The sequence below is a fragment of the Octodon degus genome, unplaced genomic scaffold (assembly GCF_000260255.1).
Source record: "Octodon degus isolate 3935 unplaced genomic scaffold, OctDeg1.0 scaffold00080, whole genome shotgun sequence".
Classification (NCBI taxonomy): Eukaryota; Metazoa; Chordata; class Mammalia; order Rodentia; family Octodontidae; genus Octodon; species Octodon degus.
The window spans coordinates 5,956,377-5,972,942 of record NW_004524656.1 but is presented as its reverse complement, the minus strand read 5'-3'; the positions used below and the strand labels follow the sequence as shown (position 1 = coordinate 5,972,942).

At 54.2% G+C, this 16,566-nt stretch overlaps 3 protein-coding genes across 4 annotated transcripts; 1 reads left to right on the top strand and 2 right to left on the bottom strand.

The window, feature by feature from the left end:
* The first annotated feature begins 1,749 nt into the window (after positions 1-1,749).
* Rnf26 (ring finger protein 26) lies at positions 1,750-4,496 on the top strand. Its single transcript, XM_004636409.2, has one exon. It carries the CDS (start codon positions 2,296-2,298, stop codon positions 3,598-3,600), a length of 1,305 nt encoding a protein of 434 aa, XP_004636466.1. The 5' UTR covers positions 1,750-2,295; the 3' UTR covers positions 3,601-4,496.
* A 1,378-nt stretch (positions 4,497-5,874) lies between these two features.
* C1qtnf5 (C1q and TNF related 5) lies at positions 5,875-7,780 on the bottom strand. Of its 2 annotated transcripts, none has more exons than XM_023721166.1 (3): positions 7,573-7,780; positions 7,038-7,294; positions 5,875-6,693 (listed from the first exon to the last, which is right to left on the bottom strand). In XM_023721166.1, the coding sequence occupies exons 2-3, from the start codon at positions 7,249-7,251 to the stop codon at positions 6,176-6,178; spliced, it is 732 nt and encodes a 243-aa protein (XP_023576934.1). In that variant the 5' UTR covers positions 7,252-7,294; positions 7,573-7,780; the 3' UTR covers positions 5,875-6,175. The 2 variants fall into 2 exon arrangements, with proteins under 2 accessions (XP_023576934.1, XP_004636465.1); XM_004636408.2 differs by having other exon boundaries at positions 7,038-7,262.
* A 538-nt stretch (positions 7,781-8,318) lies between these two features.
* Mfrp (membrane frizzled-related protein) lies at positions 8,319-12,563 on the bottom strand. The gene is made up of 13 exons (XM_004636407.1): positions 12,510-12,563; positions 12,321-12,423; positions 12,112-12,225; positions 11,860-11,994; positions 11,526-11,739; positions 11,017-11,151; positions 10,773-10,894; positions 10,462-10,538; positions 10,025-10,173; positions 9,587-9,717; positions 9,329-9,460; positions 8,638-8,765; positions 8,319-8,543 (listed from the first exon to the last, which is right to left on the bottom strand). Exons 1-13 carry the CDS (start codon positions 12,561-12,563, stop codon positions 8,319-8,321), a joined length of 1,719 nt encoding a protein of 572 aa, XP_004636464.1.
* Between the last annotated feature and the right edge of the window lie 4,003 nt (positions 12,564-16,566).

Here is a 16,566-nt window from a genome sequence, read left to right as displayed (position 1 = left end):
TTTATTTTTTTTTTGGCGGAACCAGGGATTGAACTCAGGCCCTTGCGCTTGCCAGGGAAGCGCTTATTCCACTGAGCCATCTCCCCGGCCCCACTTTTTTATTTTTATTTATTTATTTACTTATTTTTTTGGCGGAACCGGGGATTGAACTCAGGTCCTTGAGCTTGCCAGGGAAGCACTTATTCCACTGAGCCATCTCCCCGGCCCCATCCCCAGCCTCTCTTCCTCTTTTTTAAAACAGCTACATTCTCTTAATTCAATGAATAGAGAGATTTGTTCTAATAGTGTTTGTAAATAGGATATCATGTCTACATCTTGTACAACAAATAACCACTAGGAAGACTGTATGCAATGTGTTAATTATTCTGGTTAGGGTTTTTTTGGTGGATCCGGGGATTGAACTCAGGCCCTTGCGCTTGCCAGGGAAGCGCTTATTCCACTGAGCCATCTCCCCAGCCCCCTTGCAATGTGTTAATTTTTTTTTTCTTTTGTGGAACTGGGGATTGAACTCAGGCCCTTGCGCTTGCCAGGGAAGCGCTTATTCCATTGAGCCATCTCCCCGGCCCCAATGTGTTAATTATTCAAACTGTTCTAATTTGATTTGAAACTGTCTCATTGCTATTTGTTTCTCAATAAAATTATGGGAAAAACCCCCAAACAAACAAAGAGGATGTAGAAAGCACAGCTAGAGCAGGGAACAAGGTCTGGAGCCCAGCAATTTCAGAGATGACTTTTGAGGTCTGCACAGTCCTACAGATAACCCACTACGACTGCTGGACTGTATTGGATTATTTTGCAGAATTCATGCACCTACAATATTTAAATGGCCAAATGCCCCAGGAGCTTTAGGCTCTCCAGGCTGGAGTAGCAGCTACAGAGCAGAGTACACAGAGCCTGCAAGCCTCCAAAGGTGAACTTATCAAAGCTTCACCCATCTCTGACAAAACTAAATGAAAAAGGGGGTATAAATGAAGGACCATTTTGTATGTATACACAAAATAGTTAGGGTAGATATACAGCTACTTTCTCTTAATTCTATGAGAAGTAAGATTTGTTAATAGTGTTTGGACAGGATATCATGTCTGCACCTTGTACTATGAATAACTACTATGAAGACAACAATATGCAATGTATTAATTATTGTAACTGTCCTACTACCTGTTATTTTTTTTTAATTTTATTTATTTGTGTGTGTGTGTGTGTGTGTGTGTGTGTGTGTGTGTGTGTGGCCAGCTCAGCCCACCAGGGGGCGGGCTGGCATGTGGTGCTGGGGGATTGAACCGCAGTCCCTGTGCTTTGCTGAGCTTGTTCTAAGTTGGTGCTTTAGACCACTGAGCCATCTCACCAGCCCCCTACTACCTGTTTTGAAACTGTCTCATTACTATTTGTTTCTCAATAAAATTAATAAAAAAATAAATTTTAGGACAGGGTCCTAAAATTATTATCCTCCCCCAACTCCTATGATATAACAGCCCCCAAACAAGGAGGCGTCCAACATAGGCTCGGTTTTAGGGGGCGGAGCTAGGTGGGAGTATCCGACCTGTCCGTCAACGGGCCAATCACCACCTCAAAGGGGCGGAGATTTTAAGAAATTTTCTTCGTCCCTCCCTTTGGAAGTACGTCTGTTAGGGCGCCGTTCAAACGGACCAATGAGAGCTCGACATTCCTGTGTTTAGTCCTCACCCATTGGTTGGAGGTCGTCGTGCCTTTCCACCTTGTCCCGCCTCCTGTCCCACCCCTTCGCACACAAGATGGCGGCGCCCAGGGGAGTGGAGGCCGCGTTTGGAATTTGCTGAAGCTGATTCCCTTTCCTGCTCTTCTTTGGGCGCCAGGCGCCACGAGCAGGAGGACGGGGGCCGGGCGGGGACAGGGGCACCTGCGTGGCTGGACGGCGAGCCCTCGCCCAGCTGGCGCCGCCCCCACCCGGCCCCGGCCCCGGCCCCGGCGGCGTCGCGTCTCACTCGTGCCCGTTCTCCTCCAGGTCTGACCCCTTACCTGGCCGCCGTACGCCACACGAGGCCTCCAGGGCTGAGTTCTCTCCTCCAGCTCGGGCTCGCCTTCACGTTAGAGATGTCCAGCCTCTGCCCTCCTGACCAGCCCGCTTTCAAAACCAGGACTCCTGGAGCGGCGCCTGGCCCCTTTTGCCTCTCCTGAGACTCCACTTCAGCCCACGCCTTCCTTAGATCTTGGTGCCCCCTGGGTTAGAGACTGTTCACTTTCCTTCAGGGACTCCTTGACAGCGCCCTCAACTCGGGAGCCAGCCTTCTCTTTTGGACTAACCTCCATACCCTTGTCATGGAGGCTGTGTACGTGGTAGCGAATGGGGTGGGCCTGGTGCTGGACGTGCTGACCTTGGTGTTGGATCTCAACTTCCTGCTGGTGTCCTCCCTCCTGGCTTCCTTGGCCTGGCTCCTGGCATTCATCTACAACCTGCCGCACACAGTGCTGACCAGTCTTCTGCACTTGGGCCGTGGTGTTCTGCTTTCACTGCTGGCCTTGATTGAAGCTTTGGTAAGGTTCGCCTTTGGAGGCTTGCAGGCTCTGTGTACCCTGCTCTGTAGCTGCTACTCCGGCCTGGAGAGCCTAAAGCTCCTGGGGCACTTGGCCTCCCATGGGGCGCTGCGGAGCCGCGAGCTCTTGCACCGGGGTGTCCTCAATGTGGTCTCCTGTGGGCATGCTTTGTTGCGCCAGGCCTGTGACGTCTGTGCCATTGCCATGAGCCTCGTGGCCTATGTGATCAACAGTCTGGTCAACATCTTCCTCATTGGCACGCAGAACCTCTTCTCCCTGGTGCTGGCCCTGTGGGATGTCGTGATGGGGCCTGTTTGGAGGATGACGGACATTGTGGCTGCCTTCTTAGCCCACATTTCCAGCAGTGCTGTGGCCATGGCCATCCTTCTTTGGACCCCCTGCCAGCTAGCGTTGGAGCTGCTGGCCTCAGCTGCCCGCCTCCTGTCCAGCTTTGTGCTTGTCAATCTCACTGGTCTAGCTTTGCTGGCTTGTGTGCTGGCAGTGACTGTGACCATGTTGCATCCAGACCTCACACTAAGGCTGGCCACCCGAGCGCTCAGTCAGCTCCATGCTCGGCCGTCCTACCACCGGCTCCGAGAGGATGTCGTTCGGCTGTCTCGCCTAGCCCTGGGATTGGAAGCTTGGCGCCGAGTCTGGAGTCGAAGCCTACAGCTGGCAAGCTGGCCGAATCGAGGTGGGGCACCTGGGGCTCCCCAAGGTGGCCCTAGGAGGGTGTTCCCAGCCAGGATCCCAGGACATGACCCACTTCCTGAAGGAGCCCCCAGGTTAGTGGCCGAGGAGGAGGCAGTCAGGAACATTAGAGCAACTCCTGCCCGGGGCCGGGAGAGGCTGAACGAGGAGGAGGAGGCCACAGCTGGGCAAGACCCGTGGAAGTTGCTGAAGGAGCAAGAGGAGCGGAAGAAGTGTGTCATCTGCCAGGACCAGAGCAAGACTGTGCTGCTCCTGCCATGCCGACACCTGTGCCTGTGTCAGGCCTGCACTGAAATCCTCATGCGCCACCCTATCTACCACCGCAACTGCCCACTCTGCCGCCGGGGTATCCTTCAGACTCTCAATGTCTACCTCTGAAGACGCCCTCTCTGCCTGTCACCCTCCGTGCTCCATGAAGGCACCTGCGCTAGGACTAGCCTCGGCACTTCACCTCTGTCCTGAATCCCTTCCTGTCTCCCTGGCTGCCTTGCCAAGCCTCAAGCCATACATCCGGAACTTGGTTGTACATGGGACAGTCTGGAAGACTGCGTCTAGCTGGGGCAGGTTAATATAATTCTCTGTCCAGGGGGGAATTGTGTAATGCCGAGGGTGGTGAGTATGTCACTATGCAAGGGCTCTGATGCTGTTGGCTGTGCTCTGTGGCCGACCCAGGGTACACCTAGATGCCAGCCTCAGGGGTCAGCCCCTCTCTGCCTCTGATTTTTCTGTTGGGGATTTGTAGGTTCTTTCCCCGCCTCCTTCCTGCTCCTGCCCACTGCCCCAGCCTTTGCAGCCACAACACATCAGTGTCATTTGGGTATTTTGACAACTCAAGGGCCTTGGAATGATCTTGAACCTGCGTTCAGCCAGAACCTCTCGGCCTTTCTAGGTATGAGGGTAGAATCTCTCAGGTGCCCTAAGAGCCACTTCTGCCTGTCATGATCTTAGGAGGCTCCCTCCTGATCTGATCAAAAAGCTGGACTCAGGCATTTAGCCGTGGTGGATGTGGGGGACATTTTTGCCTGGCTTTGGGACCATATATCTTGGGGCACCCAAGCTCTATGGAGAGCCTCAGGAAAGCCAACCAGATTTCTACTCATTCCGCTTTCACTCCCCACATCACATAAGACAGTGGCATTCCTTTTGTCTCTCCTTCACATTGGGGAAGGCAGACTGCATATTTTATAGGGTCCAGGTAGAAGGAGCCAGGGTCTAGGGGCACGTAGCTCCTTGAGGGGCTGCCCAGTTTCTGGTAAATAAAGTTAGGTTGACAGCTCTGACAGTGTGTGTATCCCTGTGGGCAGTTGGTCAAGTTAATAGAGGTGGCGGCAGGGTTTTTGACTCTGCAGAAGTGTGGTCTTCTGAGAGTGCTGTGCTCAGGGGAGAGTGTGCCAGGTGGGGCTGGGTTACCACTTGCCACCTCAGATTTGTCCTGATGATCACACAGCTCTGGGAAAGCCTTCCCCAACTCTTCCGTGTTTTGTTTCTTCCCAGAATTATGTCCTTCTGGAGCAGAATGTGAATTTCTTAACTCTGGAGTATGCCTTCCCAGGGGGAAACTTGGGGCCTGGCTGCCTGGAGTCCAGTCTACCCTCTGATCCCTGTAGGAGCTGGTGCTTGTTTTTGTGTCTTTTGGCTCCAAGCCGGGCACTGTGAAGGGCTGGAGCCTGGCTGAGGGACCTGGTGGGGTGCAGACAGCTGGCGCCCAGGAGGCCTGAGGCATGTCTGGTGCACTTGGGGCCCAGTCCCTGTTAATCAAAGCTACCCTCACATGACCAGCAGGAGGAGGGGCACCTCCCCATAATTGCATATCTAGGAGGACGGTGCCTGGGACTGTTGTCTGGAACTGGGAAGGAGAAGGATGAGTACTGAAGATCTCAGGAGAGCCCCCTCTGCTTGGGGTGAGAGGCCGAGCAGCCGAATGAGAAACCCTAGTTACTGGTTATTAGGTTGGGTGGAGGGTATGGCTGGGCTCTGGAGGTGGCTTGGGAAGTGAACCTCCAAGGAGCTTTGTGGCAGTCCACTCAGGATGTGCCTCACACAGCAGGAGAGGGGAGGCAATGTCATTCCTTCTCAGCCCCAGACAGGGAGCTGAGCAAGAGGAGGCTTAGCTCTTTCCACTCTCTGTTTAATGCGGACATAAACATTTTATGAGGTTAGATAAACTTCCTGAGCTGGGAGCGAAGGACCCCATTTTCCTCCACCCTCATCTAGAATTCCTTTGGCAAGCTTGAATAGGCTTTCTCCTAACCACATGTAAAATCCCTGGTCATTGCTGCATTCTGGGGCTGGTGGGCCCCCTGGTGGCCATCTCAGAAGCCACTTACTACAGCCGGGAGCCCGCCTGAGACCAGAGAAGCAGCCATGAAGGAAAGTTCCATTTTCCTGTTGGGCCTGGGCAGGGGGATGGCTGGTGAAGGCAGCCCCTGGGTGGCTGGAGACCCTCACCAGGACACCCCCATCCCCCAGGCATGCGGGCTGAGTCACAGCTTGCGCACCAGGTGGCGCTCTGTAGAGCAGCTTTCACTCCTCTGAGCCCCATTTCCTTTATCTTCTGCCCCCTGGCTCCATCCCCCCTTTCACCTGTGTATCCCTGTCATGATGCTCAGAAACAGGGCTCCCCCATCCCTAATGAAAGACGGAAGCCAGGAGGAGGGTTTTGTAGATTTATTGAGTGATCCTTGAGTTAAGGGCTGGCCCTGGGAGCAGGAGGGATGGAAGATGAAGGGGAAGACCAGGAGGAGAGCACCCCACCTTGTAGTTCTGGACTTGAGTAGCCAGGGAACGACACTTGCCAGCACGACAGACTCCTGGCTTGGGCAGAAATACAGCCCCGTGCTGCTTGCAGAACCTAGGGACCCCCGACTCCACTGCCCTAGCCTCTCAGTTTTCCAGGGGGGCCAGCCCTCCCGGATGTGCGTCAGCGTTGGGCCCCCCACTAGGAACCACAGCGCTAGGCGAATACTGGAGAGCTGTGCCAGTCGGAGTAGACAAGAAATCCAGAGAAGGTGCTGTCTGTCTTGATGCTTGCATAGATGCCGATGTAATCGCCCACACCCACCTGCACCCACACCTGGTCCTCGGGCTCCAGTCTCACCATGGCGCCCCCTGAGAGTGAGGCTGGCTTGGGCCACCCCCCAAAAAACTGGAAGAAAGAGGCGATGGATTCGCCGTTCTTGACGAGGTCAAACTGCAGGCTGGCCCGGTAGACGGTGGCGTGGACGGCGAAGTAGTACAGCCCGGGCACCTGGCAGGTGAACTTGCCGGTGGTGGCATCGTAATGTCCCTGCTCGTTCACCAGCACGCGGTCGAAGGGCAGGGGCGCGTCGGCCGGCGGTGGCACTCGGCTTTCGGAGCGCTTGGCGCTGAAGGCTGAGCGCGGGGGCACGGAGCACTCCCCGGCAGGCCCAGCTGCCCCCACGGGGCCCGCCTCTCCTCGCGGCCCAGGCTCCCCGCGTGGCCCCGGCAGTCCTGCGCGGAACGGCAATGTTAGGTGCGGAGAATCCCGGCCTGCCGCGCAGCGTAGTGCGAAAGGGCGCCCTCAAGGGCCCTCTCCTTGCAGCTGCCACCTCCCCGCTAAGCGCTTCCCTCTACCGGGCACTTTGTCTCCGCATCCTGCAGGGCTTGGTGCACGTCCAAGGGGCTGGGCAAAGCGGTCCCCGGAGTGCGGGTTGAGTCACTCCCCCAGCCTGCCTGTGCGGCTCGGATGGGGGGGGAGTAGCGCCCCCTGGCCGGAGCCCCGACCCCACAGGCCTGGAAGCCAGCTGAGAGCCCAAGGAGCAGGACCAGAGAGGGCATCAAAGATGCCTTCTTACCTGGCCTCCCACCCTCGCCTTTCTCGCCCGGAACCCCAGGCGCGCCGTCGCGGCCATCGCGGCCGTCGCGACCTGGCAGGCCCTGGCTGCCGTGGTGGCCTGGTGTGCCTGGAAGGCCGGGATGCCCTGGACACAGGCTGGGGATCTTGTTGTCATCCAGTGGGGCCGAGCCGGATGCCAGGCCCAGAAACAGCAGCGTGAAGAGCGGCCTCATGATCCTGGCACCTGGATCCCGAACGCCAGGGTCGTTTTGTAATCTGTGGGCCAGGCAGGACCAGAGTGGGGACTCATAATCTTGGGACACGCCTTGCTACCCCACCCCTACGGATCCCTGCTGGTTCCCACCCCTGCCAAGCTCCTAAGGCCAGGCCAATGGCAGCACCAGGGGGTGAAGCCGCAGGCGCCCCAGACCCCTGAGCCTGGGGGAGGGCAGGCGGGAGGAGAGGAGAGGCCAGCACTGTCGCCCTGCCCACCCCAGCTGGCGCCGGGAGCCCCACAGCCCCCTCCCCCACCCCTACACTTCTGCCAGACTCACAGCTCCCGGCTCCCCCGCTGCTTGTACTCTGGATGGCTTCCTTTGGGGCGCTGTCCTGTCCGGACCCTCCAGTTGGCCCTGCTTCCACCTGGTGCTTCTCCCCAGTCGAGTACCCCGCTACCCTGGCGTTGCCTGGTTCGCTCCCTGCCCGCTCCACTCCTCCCAGACTCCAAAGGAAACCAGTTGTTCAGGGCTCTGGGCCGGGAAATAGCTGGGAAATAACTCGTGGTGTCGCCCGGCGGGCTGCCAAACTTTGCGGGGAGAGAAGGGGGGAGGAAGGCTTGAGCTGGGCATGGAGAGGCTGAACCATGGGAGACAGGGCTCCTCCTGCTCCCAGAGGCAGGAGGGAGAGATGGTGCCGTGACAGCCAGGGACAACTGGACCAGCAGAGAGCCCCGCTTGGAGCAGGGCCTGCCACATCAGTAGGCACAGACTGTAGTTCGTTAACTAAGTGAGAAAACTGAAGGGCAGATGAACCTGAAAAGACAGATGGAAAAGGGCAAGGTGCAAGAGGGGAAGCTGGGGCAGAGACCTGGATGGGAAACTGTCTAAACTGCTCAGTGGCGCCCCTGGGGGGTCCTCTGGCAAATAAAGGGGCAGGAAGGAGAGTGAGGGTGGGGGTGTTCCATAAAGCTGTGGTTTGGGGCTCTTCTTCCCCTGGGAGTCCCTAGCAAAGATCCCTCTTCCTTTGCTGCCTCCCTGCCTGCCCATACAGGGTAGGCAGAGGGCAGGGGCTGGCTTCCGGGTCAGGGCTGGGCACACACTTCCAGGCCAGTGGCCTCAGGCAGCCTGTTGCAGTTAAAGGGCCATGGGGTGCCCAGTAGGGCCAGGCCAGACTGACACTGGCGCTCTGCCTCCTGGCAGACAGACCTGCAAGGGGGAAGGATGCTGCCTAGAGGGGTACAACGAGGCACAAGCAGCCCACAGAGGAGCCTCCGGAAATTCTGGTAGCAGGGAAGGCTTGTCAGGCTCTGTAGGAGGAAGACGTGGGCCTTAGCTACCTGGTCCTCAGACTCCCTCCCTTTTCTTTAGCTTCCCTGCTGGTTTCTTCCTTTTCTCAAGCACCTTGTAGCCTCTGAGGGTATCTGTGACTTCCTCCTGGGTGGCCATGCCCAACCAGATGTTCGGGAAGGCTGTGGTGTTGTAGCTCAGACCGATACACATCTCCACCTGGATGGGTTCACAAGCCAGCACTGCAGGGGCAGGAGAGAGGAGGGTCACAGTGGGCATGGGCCACATTAGTGCTCTGGGCTCTTGCTGCTACAGAGGTCAGGCTGGAGCAGTGAGAGCCCGGGAGGTAGCGGGGAAGGATGTAACATCCACGGAGGACCCACTCTGTCCTCACTAGGCAGCTCCAAGCATCATTTGCCAGCCCTGGGTGTCATGGAGCACCTGTTTGATCTAAGGGAACATGTAGAGGGAAAGTTCTGGAAGAAACTTCCCCCTTTCAGGTAAAAATCTCATCTTTGTGTCTGAAATGGGTTGTGGAGACTATATGTCAAAGGTGGCTGTTTCCCACCTTGAAGCCCCTATCACTGATTCCCAGAATCCTGTGTCACTCTGAGGTGATACTAAGTACCACTGCCCGTCCAGCTGAAAGCCCCTGTAGGACTCTGTAAAGTGACCCCAGAGTCCGAAGTGTGAGGTCCAGCCGGCTGCACACCTCACACCGGGAGAAGGGCAGGGGATGTTGGGCAGTGTGCTTGGCAGAATTTCTGTGAGTTGGACATTCAGCGTGCTGGGGCAGGCTCCTCACCTGGGGGTGGAAGCAGGAGGCTGCTGCAGTTGTCCTTGCTGCTGTCTGCACAGTCTCTCCACCAGTGACACATCCACTGTGCATCCCTACACCCTCCGTCCTGGCAGAAGAGCTCTCTGGGCCCACAGGGGTCTGCAGGCACAGGGGGCATGGTGGTTCCCAGGGACATACCTCTACCACCCTCCGTGTGCCTCAACCACGTCCAGAGCCCATCCCTGTTCTGCTGCTGCCCACACCCACTCACCCAGGGGCACCTACTCTCTGTGGTATTCAAGGCCCGGTAGCTGGCTGAGAAGCCCCTGCTGCTGAAGCCGTGCTCTGTCCTGAAGAGCACAGTCAGTTCCTGGTGTCGGGAGCTGAGGTCGGAGGGGGGCTCCGCTCCACAGAACCTGCCCAGAGCAGAGAGTTGTCTTGGGCATGGGCCCCCTGGCCAACTGCTGGGGCTCTGAGTTAGGTGCCCGGCCACCCAGGGGGTGATGGGAGGCACAGTCGCTGGCTTATGGAATTCAGGCTCTGATGAGAAGGAACTACATGTTCAGTACACAAAATGTTAAACTGTTAGCACTGGAGCCACTTGGTGTGGGGATAATCAGGGTGGCTTTGTGGGGAAGGTGCAAGTGGCCCCACAGGGTGGCAGAACAGAAGGGCCTCCTGGACAGGGGGCTGTCAAGCCTCAGCTCTCCCCTAGCTGCGTACCTGCCCAGGAGGCTGAGGGCCCCGGCACTGCTGGCCTCATACACCTCCACATAGTCCAACTTGCATCCGTCTTGTGCATCCAGGCTGAAGTTGAGGAACTGCAGTTCTACACCATGTCCCGTAGGCACTGAGATATGCCAGGTGCAGAGCTGGGGGAGGCACGGATGGGGTACTGGGGTCCTTCCTGAGCTGGGCCTCCTGCTGGCCACTGCTCACCTAACTCATCATTGGGGCTCTTAAGGTAGGAAGGACCTTTGAAATTCTGGTCTCAGAAATGGATGTTACCCAGCTTGGGTGACTGGGTACACGGTGGGTACTTAATGTGCTCTGGCCTTGCCAAGGACAGGCAGTATCTACTATGCTGTTCCTGTCCTGCTAGTCTGGATGCGAGATGTCTCTCCGTGTGTCCCCGAAGCCCCCTGAGACACTGCACTTACCTGTTGCTGAGGGTACTGCTGCAGGTGGTTAGGAGTAGAAAAGGTGCCTTGGAGCCCGGTCAGGTTCCCCCCACACCCTGCCAAGAAATGGCAGGGCTCATGAATACCCAGGCCCTCTGCCTCCACTTGGGGCTGGCAGGAGGAGTGTTGGCAAGGCCTCTGGGTAAACAAGTTCTGGGTCAAAAGAATGACTAGGCAGGGGATGCTGGCGGGAGCTGAGGTTTGGGGCTGGACCTAAGCTGGGAGCCCACCCAGAACCTGGATCCATAATCTGAAGATGGTACCCTCCCTGCCCCTGGCCAGACCCATACCAGAGAGTGCAGCGCTGCAATTGGCCTCATCACTGCCATCCGCACAGTTGGCAAACCCATCACACACTGATTCAGGCAGCAGACACATGAGCTGGTCGCAGGGGAACTCATCCTGGGCACAGCTCCCTGGGGGCGGGCATTTGGGGTCAGAAGCTTTTTTTTTTTTTTTTTGTTAGTGCTGGGAATGGCTGGAGCAGAAGGAAGTGACCAGGTGAAGGCATCTGGGAGGATGGCAGGGAGTCACTTGCCATGGCCAGGGGCTACAGCCTGGTACCAGGCTTGGAAACCAGATGCTTCCACACTGCTATCAGAGACAAAGGCCACCCGGAGGCCGCTGGTGTTGGTGTTGAGAGTGGGAGGAGGCACCTCTCCGCAGACCCTGCAAGAAGCCGGTTGGGGGCCATGAAGGAGGTCTGGAGCTCAGGGTCAGCCGAGGGGAGCTTGCCTAGGCCCTGCAACTGTGTTTGCTCCACCCCTGGAGTGGTGTCAGTATGGTCCAAAGGCTACTTTAATTTTCTCGGAGTTCTGACCTTCCCAACCCCTACACGTTTAGCCCTATAACACGTTGTTAACAGGAAAGATGAGAGTTCTATTTTACAGATTAGAAAACCAAGGTCAGAGAGGAGAAGTGTACTTCCCTAGGTCACATGGAGAGATGGTGGCAGGGTGGGGATCCAGTTCAGCTTCCTGCTGCAGCTTCCTGGCCCTGTCTTTCTGATAGGGTGGTCGTCTTTTTGGGGTAGAAGGACCCACCTAAGAAGGGGGCCATCAGGCTCTGGGGAGATTTCCAAGCGATCATAAAGGCAGGAGGTCACACTTTCTATGCTGAGAGCTTCAATCTTGAGTTGTATTGTGTGGTCTGTGGCCACCTGGATATGCCACACGCAGTGGGTGTTGGGCGGGTAAGGGTCTGGGTAGTTGGGGCTGCTGAAGAAGCCTCTTGGACCAGGAAGGAGGCCCCCACAGGCTGCAAGGATAGGGGTGAGGGTTCAGAAGTCAGAGGGGAGATGTTCTCTCTTCCACCACTCTGATCTCTGGTCTCCTTCCCTGTGCCACTATCTTAGGACTAGGTATCCTTAGTACTCACAGGCTTGGTGTGGGGGGCTCATGCCTGCCTCCTGCCTTTGTGTAGCTGCTGGGGAGGTAGTGGTGCTGGTAGGGGTGGTGCTGGTGATGGACTGTGGGCTCTCTGTGGCTTCAGATGGGGGTGCAGCTTGCAACTCTGGGGCAGGAGGATGGAAAAACAGTATTGAGAGGTGCTGGATCCTTGGGCATGGGAATAGTGGCTCATGGAGTCTTAGTCTAAGGTTCTCCTCCCCAGAAGCCCTCAGGGACTTACGGGCCAGGATGACGGCCACCAGCAGCCCAAGCAGCAGGAGCAGCAGGAGGATGAGAAGGAAGACGCAGAGCCAAGAGAAGTGGCAGTCTGGCCGCATCCTTCGGTGACGCCGACCTGCAGGCAGGCAGGATGAGGTTTGGAGAGCCCCTCACACTGTCCTCAGTTTCTGGGCTCCTGTCCCATGGTCAGGCCACCCCTGAGATGGTTACCGTGCCAGGGAGCTCGGATCCTGTAGTTGGCATCTTGCAGGAAGGCTGAAGGAGGGCAAGGTGGTCCTGCTTCTGGCTCAAAGGCGGGATTGCAGAACTCAGTCTGGGAGGCAGAGGATGGAAAGCTGAGGGCAGGTGTGTCCACAGGGGACACTGGGTCTTAGGACAGTGGTTCTGTATGGCCCTTACCTTGCTCAATTCTGTCACCTCCGTGCAGAGGATCGCATCTGAGTAGTCCTTCATGGCCCAAGACTCTGCATGGCTTTATAAAGTCCCAGTGATAGCCCAAGACCCCCACGGGCCCACTCCCTGGTCACAAGGTCCCTGTCAAAGAACTACTCCCCAAGGGAACGGGCTACCCTCTGCAGACCTGTTGGGCCCCTGGCTACTCTGTCTCCGTGTGAGGGAAGGGACAGCGGCCAGAAAGAATTCTGAAAGGCATTCAGTGGTCCCTTAATCCAACTCAGCTGAGGGTGCTGAGGTTAATATTCTGGCACTGGGTGGCAATTCTTAAAGGCACAGGCAGTGGCTGTGAACACCCAGCAGAGGAAGGCAGGTGCTTGTGGGGATGGGACCAGGGAGCTTGTCACCCCCTTTCTTCCTCACCCAATGTACTGAGAGAGATCCTGGAGGTGCTGGGAGGGAAGAGAACACGAGGTTGCTTTGCAGATATCAGGGAGCCTGAGGTGGTCTGAGAAGGAGAGAAGCTTGGTGCATGGGGTTGGCAGCTCCAAGGTCTGTGCCTCTTACGGGCCTTGGACAAAGCTAGTTGCCCACCCATCCTCCTCATCTGGGCAAAGGGGGCATCAGCCAAGCTTGTTGACCCATGTGGTGTGGAAAAAGGAAGAAGCCATTGTAGAAGCATGGAGTGAGATGGAAGAGTTTGTTGCCCATCCTTAGGACCTGTGGGCCTGCAGGAGAGAGGACAGAGAGGAGAAGGTGCCCAAGGTCTTGGACAGAGTGGGTGAGAAGCCTGGCTGCCCCTGCTGTCTGCTGTTCCAGGGTAGGAACCCGACCCTGCAGGTGAGACCACCCTGTGCGTCTTTCTCCAGGAGTGACGTCCTTGCGGAAAATTCCAGCCTAGCTCCGATGTCCTTAGAAAGAAAAGGGATTACTAATCTGTTTTGAGTTGGCTATGCTCAGGCTGAGAGTCAGGCAGGGAAGAGGGTATGGAGGGGCAGGAGGCCTTTTGCTATTGTTTGTAGGATGTGTGTTAGGTTTTAGGGCCTGGCAGGAGGTTTTTCGTGCAGTTTCTCTATGAGCTATCATAACCGTCTTACAAACGATAGTGCTAAGGCTCTGAGAGGTTAAGTTGCTTTCCCAAAGTCACACAAAGATACAGGCAAGAGTTGAATTTAGATCTGGGCATAGGGATGTATGTTTGTTATCCTAGCATTCTGGGAAGCTGATGCAGAAGGATTGAAATTTCAAGCCCGGGCAAGGCAACTTACTAATTTAGTAGACTGTCTCAGAATAAAAAACAGAAAAGGGCCTGGGGCTGGGGATACAGCTCAGTGTAGAGTGGCAGGAGGTTTTTCGTGCAGTTTCTCTATGAGCTATCATAACCGTCTTACAAACGATAGTGCTAAGGCTCTGAGAGGTTAAGTTGCTTTCCCAAAGTCACACAAAGATACAGGCAAGAGTTGAATTTGGAAGAGTTTGCAGTGAGGACAGAAGAGCCACAGGTACCAATTCCGGGACCCCGCGGCACCTTCTTAGCACTCAGGAGATTTCCTGCGGCTAACTTCCTCCCCACCCACCCTCTAGAGGCCCTGGGCTGCCCTGATCTACGGGTTCAGCCCTGCCCTGAGCCCTGCCTGGGATGTGGAACCTAGCAGTGCTTTGTCTTCAAGGAACACACTTTTGGTTTTGAGGACAAGCACACTCTCAAAGGGGACACGCCAGCCCCTGGCCACCAGCTCCTTCCCATCCAGCCAATCAGGCCAGGTGGGGTGTCTTGCCTTAGGAAGAGCCCGGAGCAGGGTGGCATTGCACAGAGCTCTGGGAGCTGAGCTGGTCCCCCCACCCTTGGTTGGTGAGCTGTGCTTATTTGCTGGAAAGCTGTGGGTGCCAGGCCTGGCTGGTGCTGCGCTAAGCCAGCGGTCAGCTTGCTGCAGAAAACCCTTGGGTTAGTGCAGCGGTTCTCAGAGTGGGCCATTGGGGTTCTTTAGAGGATTCTGGGAGCACCGACTGTTTTCAGCATCATACAGATGTGCTATTTGCCTTTCTCAGGCTCACTCACAAGCAACCAGCATAGTTTTCCAGGGGCTCTGGGACATATGACTTGTGACAGGCTGAACGCAATCTGGATTTCTGCAGAATCTATTGTGATTTCACCCTTTTCATTCCTAACTGTATGGATTTGAGTCTTTTCTTTCCTTTTTTTTTTTTTTTCCCCCCTTTGGCAGAACTCGGAATTGAACTCAGGCTCCTGTGCTTGCCAGGCAAGAGCTTATTCTACTGAGCCATCTCCCCTGCCCCCCTTTCCTTATTTTGATACGATTGACTAAGGACTTGTTAATATTGTTTCTTTCTAAAAACCAACTCTTTGGTCATTGGTTCTTTGTATTATCTTCTAGTCCCCACTGCATTAATTTCTTTTTTTTTCCCAAAATTTTATTGATAAACAGCAATGAGACAGTTTCAAATCAAATCAGAAGTACAGTTTCAACAAATAACACACTGCATATATTCTTTTTAGTGGTTAATTGCTGTACAAGATGCGGACTTGAGATCCTATTTACAAACACCATTAGAACAAATCATTCTATTCATTTAGAGAATGCAACTATATATCTATCCTAACCACTTTGGATACACAGATACAAAATGGACATTCATCTGTATACCCTATTTTTTCTAAGTTCCGTTATTGAATATTATAGGTGTGTAAACTCAGCAAAATATTCTAAAAGAGTCCAGTAGCCCATAATAGCATTGGGTCTTCTGTTTAACTGGCAATGTCAGAAATTATTGACCTGAGTCCCCCACAGCTCAACATAGCAGCATGGCTTTACTTCCTATATACTGCATTAATTTCTGCTCTGATCTTTATAATTTCCTCCCTCATACAAGCTTTGGGCTTGACTTTTTCTAGAAGCTTGAGGTTCCACTTTAGGTTGTTTGAGCTTGCTCTATTTTTCTGATTTGGGAATTCATTGCTGTAAACTTGTCTCTTAGGATTGCTTTCATTGCACCCTGTAAATTCTGATGTTTCATTGGCATTATCATTTAACTATAAACATTGTCTAAATTCTTTGTTCCTTTTTTGTTTTTTTGAGACAGGTCTCACCCATGTAGTTCAGGCTAGCCTTGAACTCACTGTATATACCAGGCTGGCTTTGAACTCCCAGAAATCCTCCTGCCTAGTCCTCCAGCTCCTGGGATCACAGGCATACACTACCACACTTGGCTCTAATTTCTTCTTTAATTTTATCTGTGACCTATTGGTTGTTTAGGAGGGTGTTATTTAATTACTATGTGTTTATGAAATTTTTGTGGGGTTTCTTTGGCCACCGATTTCCAATGTAATTGCACTATAGTCTGATAATATGCATGGGATAATTTCAATTCCTTTGCATTTACTCAGGCATATGTATTCTGATGCTGTCGGATGGAATACAGTAGTCCCTTGCTATTGCACGGTCAACTTTTTTTTTTTTTTTTTTTGCGGAACCGGGGATTGAACTCAGACCCTTGCACTTGATAGGGAAGCGCTTATTCTACTGAGCCATCTCCCCGGCCCCATGCATGGTCAACTTTTGCAGACTCACTGTTTTGTAGGTTTTTAAAAATATTAATCTAAATTATTTATAGTGGATATTTCGCTATATTGTAAGATTTTGTAGTACTGTACAGTATATGTATGTTGTTAAAATTACATAGGTTTACAAGTTCAGAAATTGATTAAGAACATTAGAAGTAAAGGCTGGCCAGGTGGCTCGGCAGACTAAAGCACCTGCTTAGGCAGAGTACAGAGGCTGGAGTTTAATCCCCAGTGTGCTGTGCCAGCCACTGCCCCAGGGGAGCGCTGAGATGGCGACTGAGACTGGGCATGGTGGTGCACACCTGTAATCCCAGAGCTTGGGAGGCTAAAAACAGGAGGCTCACACCGAGTCCGATCTATGTAGTGAGACCCTGTAATAAACACATTTTAAAAAGATAGAACATTAGAAGTATTTTTAAAAGTGTGGGAAAGGTTTATAAGAGTATGTTTATAAGAGTGTGGGAATATATATTAAATATA